A 13274-nucleotide genomic window follows, 5' to 3' on the forward strand; every position below is an offset into this window, starting at 1 on the left:
AGTCATGCCAATAGATTGGTAAATCCTCAAATATCGAACAAAGAACTCCTAAAGAAAAGGAGCCAAGCCCCTCCTCGAAGGCAGTCAAAAATGACTAAGACTCCAAAGGAGTCAAGCCTCGATTAAGGGGAGGCGCACTTTGTTCGAGGGGAGGTGTTGGATGATGGAAGTCCCACATCGGCTAATACTAACTCCATTGGTATGAGGCCTTTTGGGAAACCCGAAGCAAAATCATGAGAGCTTATGCTCAAAGTGGACAATATCATACCATTGTGGAGAGTCGTGTTCGTCTAACATGGTATCAGAGCCATGCCCTAAACTTAGTCGTGCCAATAGATTGGTAAATCCTCAAATATTGAACAAAGAACTCCTAAAGAAAAGGAACCAAGCCCCTCCTCGAAGGCAGTAAAAAATGACTAAGACTCCAAAGGAGTCAAGCCTCGATTAAGGGGAGGCGCACTTTGTTCGAGGGGAGGTGTTGGATGATGGAAGTCCCACGTCGGCTAATACTAACTCCATTGGTATGAGGTCTTTTGGGAAACCCGAAGCAAAACCATGAGAGCTTATGCTCAAAGTGGACAATATCATACCATTGTGGAGAGTCGTGTTCGTCTAACACCCAACACCTCCAGCCCACGTGCATCTTCTTCCTCTTCCTTTATAGCAGCTACTTAACGCTCCTGTTTTTTTTTTTTTTAATTAATTAACTTATTTACTTATTCCATAATTATCATAATAATAATAATAATTATTATTAATAATATTAATTATTATTATTATTATTATTAAAAAAAATGAACGGAACGAAACGAAACGAAACAAAAAAGGGGAACGGTATGTATGGATTGGAGGTGTAGGAGTGTTGGATGATTTGGGAGTTGGTGGTGGAAGCAAGATAGGGAGTTGGTTTCGGTTTAAAAACGAAGAACAGGGGAGAAGGGGAACACCAAAAACATTGTACAAAGGTAACGATAAACTCATATGACCAAACCTTTAAATCTTGTATGTTGAGTAATAGGTAATGAAATAGGGCTTGTCGGAATCATAATAAGGAGATCTATTAAGTTGTAGTAGAAGTCGGGATGAAATATGGGCTATAGAGGTGGAATATGGGTAGGGACATAACCGGTATTAATAGGAAAGTTGGAAAATGACAGGGAAATCACAAGAAAGAAGAAGAGGCGCGTGAGATACACGTACGGCGCATGAGGATCCGCGTCTGGGTGTGCGATTGGGTGATTGGCTGACGCGTGAAGCGTGCTGACAAAGAGAGTGAGGGCACGTGCATCGCTATTTTGGCTTTCGATTTGTCCCGTTCGACTCGTTTTGACCTATTCTATCTAGATTGACCTATACTTACCTTGAAAATTGTGAAATATAGGTCTAATTGGAAGGAATTGTATTGAAATAGTCTATTAAACGTACATCCAAGAGAAAAGGAGTTCGAAACCAAGTAAGTAGCATATCGAGTTCGTTAAACTAGTTCTTAACTTGTTTTATGTGATGTAAGCATGCTAGAAATGATTACTGGAATGTTCTATGTGTCGAACATTATAAATATATGAAAGCATGTGTCAGATGTGAATATGCTATGCAGGTTAATGGAAAGTTTATGACTCTAGGATATGGTTATAGGTTGTTGAGCCATGACTTATTGTAGTCTACTAATTCCCGCAGAGTTCCTAACCAACGCGTTGAGTGCTAAGTCAGAGAGAATAAAAACTCCTAACCGTTGGTATATGAGATGTACAGGCCGCCAGAGAAATTAGTAGACGGGTCGTATTTGATTGAGTGCGAGTCTTACATACGAGTCCAAAAATTCTAGATGAACATATAGAGAGAGTCAGTAACATAAGCTGGAGGTAGCTGAGATACCTCATTAATGAACAGGTGACCCTAATAAGAGAAACTAGGAGTCAATGGCGTATAAAACTTAAAAAAAATAAACATCTGGAAAGATTAGTTATAACTCATGAAAGATAAGTTAGCTACTTTAATTTAATTACTCATCAAAATTATTTTAACTTTTCTTTCAAGATTTAGATGATGCAGGCCAACCGAGGACGAGACCAATGGGTTAGAGACTATTGGGAATCCATGTTTGGGTCTGTTTATGTAATTATACTTTCGCTGTTTAAAATTTATGTTGGTTGTTATACCGAAATGGTCTCGAAAGAGTAACTTTACTTCTTGTAGAGTTGAATATGTGCAATACCGAGGGACGAATAGTATACGTTTTGTAGGCGGTACATAGAAGAACTCTGTCGTTTTGAGAAGAACTTTGATTTTGTATTTGGCGTAGAGAATTGAGGAGATGAAAATTCTTAAAATACGAATCTAAATAATTGACACGAAAACTAATACAATTAACGAAAAGACATTTAAGAATACGACGTGCTGAATTTCCTTCCTTCGTAGTGTTAAAAGATATTTAAATTGTGCTTAGATTCTGAACGACTAGTTTCACATTTATCAAAATAAAAATACTTGTATAATAGATTTAATTTTCAAACCTAAGGGCCTATTTTTAGCTATGGAGGAATCCCACATTGCTAGATTTGAAATTAGATGGAGTGTTTATAACGTGACTTATGCAATTAGAAATTGCCGAGCTTGGTAATGTGGGATTGTAACTCAAATGGGGGCATTAAAGTGGTTGAAGGTTGGTTCAACCCAACGGGTAGGGTATTTTGGAGTGAATATTTGGACCGTCCATCCTAAGTAAGGAGTTGGGTTGTTGTCCTTGGGCGAAAGCCTAGGGGTAGCTGCCCTTAGAGGGTAAGGAAACCGCGTGAGGTTGGCTTCACAAAACAACGTTAACCTTTTCGCTCCTATCGGTAGGAGGATTGCGGTTGAGATTATTACGTGTTTATGTGAGGTCCCATATCAGTTGGAGAGGGGAACGAACTCACCCTACTTTTGAGATTATTACGTGTTTATGTGAGGTTACAACGATACGTAACGGGTCAAAGCAGACAATATCTGCTAGTAGTGGGCTAGTAGTGTGAAAACCTCTCTCTAACAGATGCATTTATAACCAACATTAGTAACATTGAGACGAGTAAATATTTGATAGTTGAATTTTATGCGATTTTAATTATTAATATAACATGTATTGTGGATAAGTAGAATTTATTTAAATAATTAAAAAAAAGTCAACCCGACAACTTAACCCAACTATTCAGGTTGCTTGGGTCACCCATCCAACCAACTTAAAATTTCGAGTTAGTCTAAAAGATTTCTTCAGCCCGATCCAAATCAACTCATGTACACACCGAAGAACGAAGATGAAAAGAAGGAAATTAGAAAAAGAAAAGAAAAAAAAGAAGATAAAAGCCAATACTGAATTTAATTACTTTACACACAGCTGATGCTGAAGCATCTCTTGTAGTGGTACAGAACATACATTAGAACCTGTAGAATATTACATCTTTTATATATAGAGAGAGAGTGACACTATTGCTTTCACACTATCTGCATCTGTTGTTGTGGGAAGAATCCTCAACTCATGCTCATTGCAGGCCATGGGTTTATCCCGGCAGCAGGGAGAGCGGGTCGAACGATCGGAACACGCCTCACAACCGAAAAGGCTTCATTAAGACGAGCAGCTCGACTCATGAATGGAGATCCCTTCTGCAAGTAATAGTTAGTTCATGGGGTCAAAGAATATCATCTCGACTTCGAAAACACATCGAAAACTAAGCCCAAAAGAAACCAACGAATAAATCCCCTAACTATGAATCTCCAATAAGAAAAAAAGTCAACTAATAGAGTATTGAACTTTATTCACATTGTGAGATCCCACTCTGGTTGAAGAGGAAAACGCACATTCTTTATAAAGGTGTGGGAACCTCTCCCTAGCAAACGTGTTTTAAGAACTTTGAGGGAAAGCCTAAAGAAGACAATATCTACTAGCGGTGGGTTAGGGCCATTAAAAATAGCATCTGAATCAGACACCGAGCGATGTGTGAGCAAAGAGGTTGAGCCCCGAAGGGAGTTGGACACGAGGCGGTGTGCCAGTAAGGACGCTGGCCCCAAAAGGGGGTGGATTGGGGATCCCACATCAATTGGAGAAAGGAACAAGTGCCAACGAGGATGCTGGGCCTCAAAGGGGAGTGGATTGTGAGATCCCACTTCAGTTGAGGAGGAGAACGCGCATTCTTTATAAGGGTGTGGAAACCTCTCTCTAGCAAACGCGTTTTAAAATCTTGAGGGGAAGCCCGAAAGGGAAAGCCCAAAGAGGACAATATCTACAAGCAGTGGGCTTGAACCGTTACAAATAGTATCAGAGCCAGACATCGGGTGATGTGGAAGGGGGTTGGACATGAGGTGGTGTTCCAGTCAGGACGCTGAGCCCCAAAATGAGTGGATTGGGGTGGGGGGGACCCACATCGATTGGAGAAAGAAACGAGTGCCAACAAAGACGCTGAGCCCGAAGAGGGGATGGATTGTGATATCCCACTTTGGTTGAGGAGGAGAATGCACATTCTTTACAAGGGTGTAGAAACCTCTCCCTATCAGACACGTTTTAAAAACCTTGAGGGAAAGCCTAAAGAGAACAATATCTGTTAGCGATGGGCTTGGGCCGTTACACACATTGTGGCACATCAACGAGGAGGAACTGGAGCTGGCAACAGACAGTTCGATGCCCAATCACCGAGCCTGCCGATCCAAACAACCAAATCACCACTCACTTAAGCAAACAACGAACCCCGGTGATGCTCTATTCAACTTGATTCACATATTTCACTATAAAGAACCACAAATATGCAGCATAATAAACCCAACAAGCAACAACTTCCACAATTTCTTCAAGGTGTAGCAATCAGAACTATGACAAAAAATGCAGCATCATATCACAGAGAACAAGAACAGTATAATCAGGCAAAAGAACAGGAACAAGTTTGAACAGTAAGAAAAGTTCAGCATCAAATCTCTTATCTATATAGATTCTTGCTGAATTTACCTTCTCATCCAGGATAACTTTCAGGTTCAAGCTCTGGGCCTTCCTCTTCATTCTGTAGAGCCTCCTTCCAAGAATAATGAAGCCCATCATAGCAGCTGCTACAGAGAATGACCAGACAGGGCTTGCCTTAAACAAGCAGTACTTCAACACCTCTAATGGAACCTTCCACCAAACTACTTTCCTCTTATCTCCAACCTCACTGCCAGATTCATCATTGGCTTTCGTTTCTTCAATTTCGATGTTCTTGTTCTCCTCCAAATGTTCTTTCACTACTTCTGAGCCACCAGAATCAGACCAGAAATTCCGCAAATCCTTGCTTTGGGATTGAGTTTCATCAAATTCTTCAAAAGCTAATTCAATTTTGGTATCATGAGACTCTAAACTCTCCAATTTCTGAATCCTACCACTCAATTCATCATCACCTTGCAGAAACTCTGCAATTCCAGATTCAGTTTTCAGATCGATTTCGTTAAATTTACGCTCATCCGACCTATCACTACCAGAATCGGACCATGATTCAGCCGAGATAACCGGACCATACCGATTCTCCGAACTCGGATCGATCCAACTAGGATTATCCGATTCAACAGAGCCCTCTTCTTCGCTAAGATCACGCTCAGGAACAGTCTTCTCTCGCCGTCCCTGATTATCAAGAGAGAAATAGTCGGATTTAATTATGCTATCGGAATCGGACTCACCTTCAATTCCCCCAAAATGAGTCGATTTCTCCCCGGAAAACTTCGCCGCAGTTAGGGCGGTTTCCGTGTTTGAATCATCGAGCAGCACCTCCCAATCCTGAAACTCATCTCCCACTGCTCCTTCCATGGCAGCCAACACTGAAATTCCTCAATCCACAAACTGAAATGAAAAAAGGAAAAATCACAACGAAACAACTTATATACAACATCAAGCAGCGAAAACAGAACAGAAATCGAAGGAAAAGTAGTCAAAAGAAGATCCAACCCACTGGAGAATTTCAGATAACCGATGAACACACGAAACGAAACGAAATCTAACCTAACTTCCCTACAGAATATAAAAAAATCAGAGGCGGAGATGAGATTTTTGAGGATTAAAGGGAAGTGCGAATGGGGAGAGAAGCGTAAGGGAAGCAATGTGGAGATGAGAACAGAGGATTTGTGGAGAATTTGGATATGGCGTATTGGGTTTGATTGAATTTGACACATTGAAGTGCAAATGAGGGGTGGTGGACATAAAGACAATGGGAAGGAAATGGAAGAACGGATTGGGTTTGGATAAAGTTACTGGCTGTGTCCGAAGTAACCGAAACAGTCCAATTGGGTTTGGATAAAGTACGGTGTGTAAGAAGTGATGGAAGTTGAAGAATAAATGTCTTTTTTTTTTTTTCTCATTTATTTATTTTTATTTTTATTTTTTAATTGGTTTAAATTTCAAACGTATATTTAAACGTTTGTTATGTGTAGTATTTGTTTCGGTCATTTATTTAATATTTTAAATTTTTTTATTTAAATTGTTCGGATCATTTATTTAATATTTTAAATCTTTTTATTTGAGTTGTTTCTGTCATTTATTTAATATTTTAAATTTTTTATTTGAGTTGTTCCAATTATTTATTTAATTTATTTAATTTGATTGGTTGGAATTTGATTTTTTTTTTTTTTTGTAAAATCATTTAATTTATTTTTAAATATTTAATCAAAATTTATTATCAAATTCAAATTCAATTTTATAATTTTGAAAAATTACATTTTAAATAGTTTTAAAAGTAAATAAATTATAAAATTAAACAAATATAAAATATATACATGTATATCTAATTATATGATAAATAAAAAATATTTTTATTTATTTAAAACCCGATCATATTGATTAAAATAAAAATAACTGTAATTTGGAGATTCGTTAAACTGTTTTTTAATTATTTGTATGAAAATAATATTATAATAAACAATATTTGGATGGTATGTGTTAGACAAACACGACCCTCCACAATGGTAAGATATTGTCCACTTTGAGCATAACCTCTCATGATTTTGCTTTGGGCTTCCCAAAATGCCTCATACGAATGTAGTTAGTATTCCTCATTGGTTGGGGAGGAGAACAAGCCACCATTTATAAGGGTGTGGAAACCTTCCCCTAGCATACGCGTTTTAAAGCCCGGTAAAGCCCAAAGAGGAACAAGCCACCATTTATAAGGATGTGGAAACCTCTCCCAAGCAGACGCGTTATCTAAATCTAAATTAGGACAATATTTGCTCGATGGATCTGAGTAGTTACAAACCTAACCGGATTGGATTATGAACTTATTTGGATTGAGTTTGGTTCAAATAAATGAAAATTTTATAATTTTGGTTGGTTCTCGGATCATCTAAACCTAAATTAGGTTGAACCGAACCAATCCGAATTTATTATTAATTTTAAAATATACATTTTGGTTACTATACAAGATATATACATTTATTTATTTAATTTTATAATAATTATTTATTCATTTTAAAAATAAATTTTAACTATTTGAAATATAATTTTTCAAAATATACATATGCAAATTTAATTGCAAATAATAATTAAATGCAAATTTAATTGCAAATAATAATTAAATGTTTTATGAGCCTACATTTTATTTGTTTAAAACCAACCTTATAAATTATTAAAAATTGAATATACATTTTTGAGTTCATAATTTAATAAGAGTTATGTTAGTTGAGAATCTCAACTAACTCTATCCGAAATATATATATATATATTATAAAGATTTTCTAAACTGAACTAACTAACCAACCAACCGTAATAACTAATTTTAAATAGGACAATTTAAAAAATATCTAAATGCAATAAAGTTTTGGTTCTTAACACTATCGTCGTCTCCCTCAACTATACTTGTTATTGAATGCTCGGATTACATGGGCTCACTTCAATCTTCGTTGCTCTCTACTCGTTTGTCGTTTCTACCATGTTCACAAGGTATAAAGAATTGAGTATCGTCACCATTTGGATAGTTCTCATTGAGATATTTTCGAGTCGACCTTGGTCAACCTGCAATTCAATACAAGCCACATATAGAAAAAGAGGGGCCAATGTGGGGGTTGAGTCGTGATCCTTCTCTAAATTAGTCAATGTTGGACAAAGTACGCCTCCCCTCGAACAAAGTACGCCTCTCCTTAGTTGAGGCTTGACACTTTTTTTTTTTTCTTTTGGAGTTTTCGAACAAAGTACCCCATTTGTTCGATACTTTATTCACTTTTGACTATGCCTTTGAGGCTCACAGTACTTTGTTCGATATTTGAGGATTCTATTGACATGACTAAGTTTAGGGCATGACTCTAATACCATGTTAGATGAACACGACTCTCCACAATACAAAAAAATAAAAAAATGAAATGAAAGTTAAATGAATGATATGCCTTTTTTTTAAATTTTATTTTTTAAAATAAAATTTATCATAAATTTGTGAAATAATATAGATAGAGAATGATAAATATAGTTTATTAAATAGCCTATATGGTAAGGGCCCAATCCTTATGTGGTAGGCCCAAACCATTGGCCCGATAAGGGCCCAATCCTTATGTGGTAGGCCCAAACCATTGGCCCGATAAGGGCCCAATCCTTATGTGGTAGGCCCAAACCATTGGCCCGATAAGGGCCCAAGCCATCATAAAGCCCAGCCCAATCAAACTCCCCTCCTATACTTTTCACGGCCGTTTCCCCTGTATTCTTTACTTCAACACTGCCACGGCCGCCGTCGCTCTCCGGCCCTTCAATCTTCTTCCTCGCTCCATCTTCAGGTACTCCTTCTCAATCTCCATCTCTGTTTTTCAAAAGCTTCAAACCTCTGTAACATTGTCGTAACTTGTAGTGATTATATTCCTTACCCTACGAAACTCAATCGAGAAAACGAAACCGACTGTTTCGGTTGAAATTCCATTTATTCTATTCGGTTGTTGCTAAGATGAGGGTGACAGAGGCCAAGGAGGTTTGATTTTGTAAAGCGGCCGCAAGTTCTCTGCATTGGACGTCACCGCCGGCTTGAGCTCTAGTTAGTGGGTTTGTCGTTGAGGATGGTTGGTAGGGAGTCCTACATTAGCTAATTTAGGGAAAAATCATGGATGATTTTATACGTAAGGAATGCATCTCCATTCGTATGAGGCCTTTTGGGAAACCAAAAGCAAAGCCATGAGAGGTTATGCTCAAAGTGGACAATATCATACCATTGTGGAGAGTCGTGATTCCTAACATAGTATCAAAGTTATGCCCTTAACTTAGCTATGTCAATAGAATCCTCAAATGTCGAACAAAGAAGTTCTGAGCCTCGAAGGTGTAGTCAAAAGTGACTCAAGTGTCGAACAAAGGGTGTACTTTGTTCGAGGACTCCAGAGAAGGAGCTGAGCCTCAATTAATGTGTAACGACCCTGATCCACCGCTAGCAGATATTGTCCTCTTTGGGCTTTCCCTTTCGGGCTTCCCCTCAAGGATTTAAAACGCGTCTGTTAGAGGAAGGTTTCCACACCCTTATAAAGAGTGTTTTGTTCTCCTTCCCAGCCAATGTGGGACATCACATAAGGGGAGGTTGTTTGAGGGCTCCACCATAGGCCTCAGGAGAGGCACAAAGAAAGATTCGAGCCTTGATTAAGGGGAAGTTGTTCGTGGGCTCCACCATAGGCCTCAGGGGAGGCTCTATAGTGTACTTTGTTCGAGGGGAGGATTGTTGAGGATCGTTGGGAGAGAGTTCTACATTGGGTTTATAAGTAAGGAATATGTCTCCATTGGTATGAGACATTTTGGGACCCAAAAGCAAAGCTATGAGAGCTTATGCTTAAAGTGGACAATATCATACCATTGTGGAGAGTCGTGATTTCTAACAGTCTTGCGGACCAAGAGAGCTTATGCTCAAAGTGGACAATATCATACCATTGTGGAGAGTCGTGATTCCTAACCGTCTTGTGGTTCTGTGTGGGAGGAGGGGGGGGGGGGGGGTATTTTAGAGAAGCTTGCTCTAGAGTTCTGTGCGGCCCTGGGAAGATGAGGAAAGAATGGGCTTAGAATTAATAGAATCTACTTCCAAAGGAAGAATTCATATGAATTTGATATTATGTCTGGGTTTCTAGTTTGAATGTTCATCCAATGCTTACAATTCTCTTATAATCCTTTATTTTTCGAGTATTTTGACGTTTGTTTAGTTCCTTTTTTCAGGGATATGGTATTTTTGTTGGCATTTCGTTCTCAATCGTGGGGCATATATTATAGTCACTGATCCATCAAAATTTCCTATCTCTATGCTGCAACTAGAGGGATAAAACATGTTATAGGTTCTTGCTTACCATTGTGTATGTCATCTTCCTCTCCTGAATACATCCTCAGAGGTCTTTCTATATATAAGCTCCTGACATTCATACCTAAACAATGGAAAAATGTACCTGTGAGCAATGGTAGAGAATTTATGATTAATTCTATCTTTGATTCCCTTAAAAGCTTTGCCTCTCATGGTCAATTGTCCAAAGCATTTGAAGCCTTCTCCCTCGTTCAATTGCGCCGTAGTTATAATGATTCATTTGACCTCATCGTGCAATCCATCTCCATTCTTCTTGTATCATGCACCACTTGTAGCTCACTCCCGTCAGGTAAGCAACTTCATGGTCGCATTATCTCGTCGGGTCTTGAGGAAGACTCCATTTTGGTCCCCAAGCTTGTCACATTCTACTCGAGCTTTAAACTTCTGGCCGAGGCTCATACCCTTGTTGAGAATTCTAATTTATTTCACCCCTGTCCTTGGAATCTACTCATCACATCATATGTCAGAAATGAACTTCATGAGTCAGCCATTTTAGCTTATAAGCAGATGTTGAGTAAAGGGGTCAGACCAGATAATTTCACTTTTCCCTCCATTTTGAAGGCTTGTGGTGAAACACAAAATCTGGGATTTGGTTTAGAAGTTCACAAGTGTATTAATTCTTGGTCAAATCAATGGAGTTTGTTTGTTCAGAATGCTCTGATATCTATGTATGGAAGATGTGGCGAGCTGGACACTGCACGTAACTTGTTTGACAATATGCTTGACCGGGATGCAGTATCGTGGAATTCCATGATCTCTTGTTATGCCTCCAAGGGTATGTGGAAGGAGGCATTTGAACTATTTGACATCATGCAGAGTAAGTGTCTTGAAATTAACATTGTAACTTGGAATATTATAGCTGGAGGTTGCTTGCGCCTTGGTAAGTTTACTCAAGCTCTTAAGTTACTGTCTCAAATGAGAAATTTTGGTATTCATTTGGACGATGTAGCAATGATAATAGGTTTAGGTGCTTGTTCCCACATTGGTGCCATTAGATTAGGAAAGGAAATTCATGGCTTTACTATCAGACATTGTTATCATAAGTCATCCACTGTTCAAAACGCTTTACTTACCATGTATGCTCGTTGTAAAGACATCACACGTGCATATATTTTGTTTCGATTAAATGATGACAAAAGTATAATCACGTGGAATTCCATGCTTTCTGGCCTCTCACATGTCGACCGGGTTGAGGACGCCCTGCGTCTGTTTAGAGAATTGTTACTATTTGGTGTAGAACCGAACTATGTGACATTTGCTAGCATTCTTCCTCTTTGTGCTCGAGTTGCAGATTTACAACATGGGAGAGAATTTCACTGTTACATTACTAAACGCCAAGATTTTCGAGATTATTTGTTATTGTGGAATGCTTTGGTTGACATGTATGCAAGGTCGGGCAAGGTTATAGAAGCTAAAAGAGTTTTCGATTCATTAAGCAAGAAGGACGAAGTGACATATACTTCCCTGATTGCAGGCTATGGCATGCAAGGAGAGGGGAGGAAAGCGCTAAGGCTGTTCGAAGAAATGAAAAGTGTCGATATCAAACCAGATCATATAACTATGGTTGCTGTCCTATCAGCATGTAGTCACTCTGGTCTTGTGAAACAGGGTGAAGTTTTATTTGCAGAGATGCAAAGTGTGGATGGGCTAAGCCCTCGTTTGGAACATTATGCTTGTATGGCAGACCTTTTTGGGAGGGTTGGTCTGTTGGACAGAGCAAAGGAGATTATCACGAGAATGCCTTGTAGACCGACGTCTGCTATGTGGGCGACTCTTATTGGAGCATGTTGCATCCATCGAAATACGGATATCGGGGAATGGGCTGCAGAGAAACTTCTGGAAATGAAGCCTGAACATTCTGGTTACTATGTCTTGATTGCTAACATGTATGCTGCTGCAGGTTCTTGGAGTAAGTTGGCAAAAATAAGGACTCTCATGAGAGATTATGGTGTGGCCAAAGCTCCTGGTTGTTCTTGGGTCGAAGTTGGCTCGGAATTCGTCTCGTTCTTGGTTGGGGACACTTCTAATCCTCAAGCCCTTGAATCTAAACACTTGTTAGACGGTTTGAACGATGTAATGAAACACGGTACTCTAGTGATGACAGATGATTACGATATCGGTGATGACATTTTTTGAGGAATATCCAATGGATATTTCAAATTATACTGTTTAACAAAGTTTGTTAAGTTGCATTTGGATTCTTACTTTTCCTTTCCGATGAAGCTCGGTTTAGATGTTTAGTTTGGTTCTCGTCTTACGAGGCCGATCGGGATGCCAGCTGACCAGGTATGTCGGTTTTTATCCTACAAGCTAATGGTATTTTCCTTGTTTTGCATGATATATGAATTCCAATGCCTTTTCAGGCTAGCAGCGAGTTGAGCATGGACTTGCTTCTGCAGAACAGGATAGAAGCTGGCATCACCAAATTGTAAGTATCCTTTGCATGTATATTGAGATGTGTACTTGGGAGCTTTTAAGAACATACCTATTTTTAGAATGAATTTATTATCATGTAGTTCTTGAAGATTAGAGCTTGTTGTGACTTGTGAAAAAAACTGAAACACTTTGGATTTATTATAATGGTTTGTAGGGGTGCTCGTGGGTTGGATCGGAGCGAGTTAGGACAACTTTTTAGACCCAACCCAATTGTTCGGGTTGTAAATTTTTTAACCCAGTTCAATCCAACCATAATTTTTTTGAGTTAGGTTGGTTCGAGTCATTTATTCAGTTCAATCCAACCATAATGTATTGTAAGCAAAACATTATTTTAAAATTAACAATAAATTTGAGTTGGTTCGGTTCAGCTCCACCAAATAAATTCATAACTGGGTTGAGTCGTGTTCATCGAGTTTTTTAGGTCATTGGATTTTTTTTGAACCCCCTAACTCTTTAAACAATAGAACGCATAACTAACCTCAGTCACAAATGTCAAATATTCTTGATTCTTTAAGGGTAGAGTTGGATTGTAACTCTATTCTTGAGTTGGTCAGGTTGGGT

The 13274-nt window shown here is 38.7% G+C and overlaps 2 protein-coding genes and 1 non-coding gene across 9 annotated transcripts; 2 read left to right on the forward strand and 1 right to left on the reverse strand.

Annotated features, from left to right (window-relative positions):
- Nucleotides 1–2606: 2606 nt before the first annotated feature.
- On the forward strand, nt 2607–2921 carry LOC147792453 (signal recognition particle RNA). The gene has a single exon (XR_015421567.1).
- Nucleotides 2922–3330: 409 nt separating this feature from the next.
- Nucleotides 3331–6170, reverse strand: LOC111796929 (uncharacterized). Of its 4 annotated transcripts, none has more exons than XM_023679744.2 (3): nt 5984–6170; nt 4967–5824; nt 3331–3633 (listed from the first exon to the last, which is right to left on the reverse strand). In XM_023679744.2, exons 2-3 carry the CDS (start codon nt 5789–5791, stop codon nt 3502–3504), a joined length of 957 nt encoding a protein of 318 aa, XP_023535512.2. In that variant the 5' UTR covers nt 5792–5824; nt 5984–6170; the 3' UTR covers nt 3331–3501. The 4 variants fall into 4 exon arrangements, with proteins under 4 accessions (XP_023535512.2, XP_023535510.2, XP_023535511.2 ...); XM_023679742.2 differs by having other exon boundaries at nt 5934–6170; XM_023679743.2 differs by having other exon boundaries at nt 5930–6170.
- Nucleotides 6171–8649: 2479 nt separating this feature from the next.
- LOC111796916 (Tetratricopeptide repeat (TPR)-like superfamily protein) lies at nt 8650–13133 on the forward strand. 4 transcript variants are annotated; one of them, XM_023679718.2, is made up of 4 exons: nt 8650–8733; nt 10139–12563; nt 12641–12705; nt 12868–13133. In XM_023679718.2, the coding sequence occupies exon 2, from the start codon at nt 10275–10277 to the stop codon at nt 12411–12413; it is 2139 nt and encodes a 712-aa protein (XP_023535486.2). In that variant the 5' UTR covers nt 8650–8733; nt 10139–10274; the 3' UTR covers nt 12414–12563; nt 12641–12705; nt 12868–13133. The 4 variants fall into 4 exon arrangements, with proteins under 4 accessions (XP_023535486.2, XP_023535488.2, XP_023535485.2 ...); XM_023679720.2 differs by lacking the exon at nt 12868–13133 and having other exon boundaries at nt 10139–11157; nt 11752–12563; nt 12641–12801; XM_023679717.2 differs by lacking the exon at nt 12868–13133 and having other exon boundaries at nt 12641–12801.
- Nucleotides 13134–13274: the final 141 nt, after the last annotated feature.

Source organism: Cucurbita pepo, chromosome 6 (genome assembly GCF_057944985.1).
Source record: "Cucurbita pepo subsp. pepo isolate OVF chromosome 6, ASM5794498v1, whole genome shotgun sequence".
In the NCBI taxonomy this organism is placed as follows: domain Eukaryota; kingdom Viridiplantae; phylum Streptophyta; class Magnoliopsida; order Cucurbitales; family Cucurbitaceae; genus Cucurbita; species Cucurbita pepo.

Excerpts from the sequence above, each read along its gene's own strand:
- LOC111796929 (XM_023679744.2), bottom strand. The coding sequence starts at position 5,791 with ATGGAAGGAGCAGTGGGAGATGAGTTTCAGGATTGGGAGGTGCTGCTC. Across the intron at positions 3,634-4,966 it reads AAGTTATCCTGGATGAGAAG|AAGGGATCTCCATTCATGAG; the intron begins GTAAATTCAGCA and ends TATTACTTGCAG.
- LOC111796916 (XM_023679718.2), top strand. The coding sequence starts at position 10,275 with ATGTCATCTTCCTCTCCTGAATACATCCTCAGAGGTCTTTCTATATAT.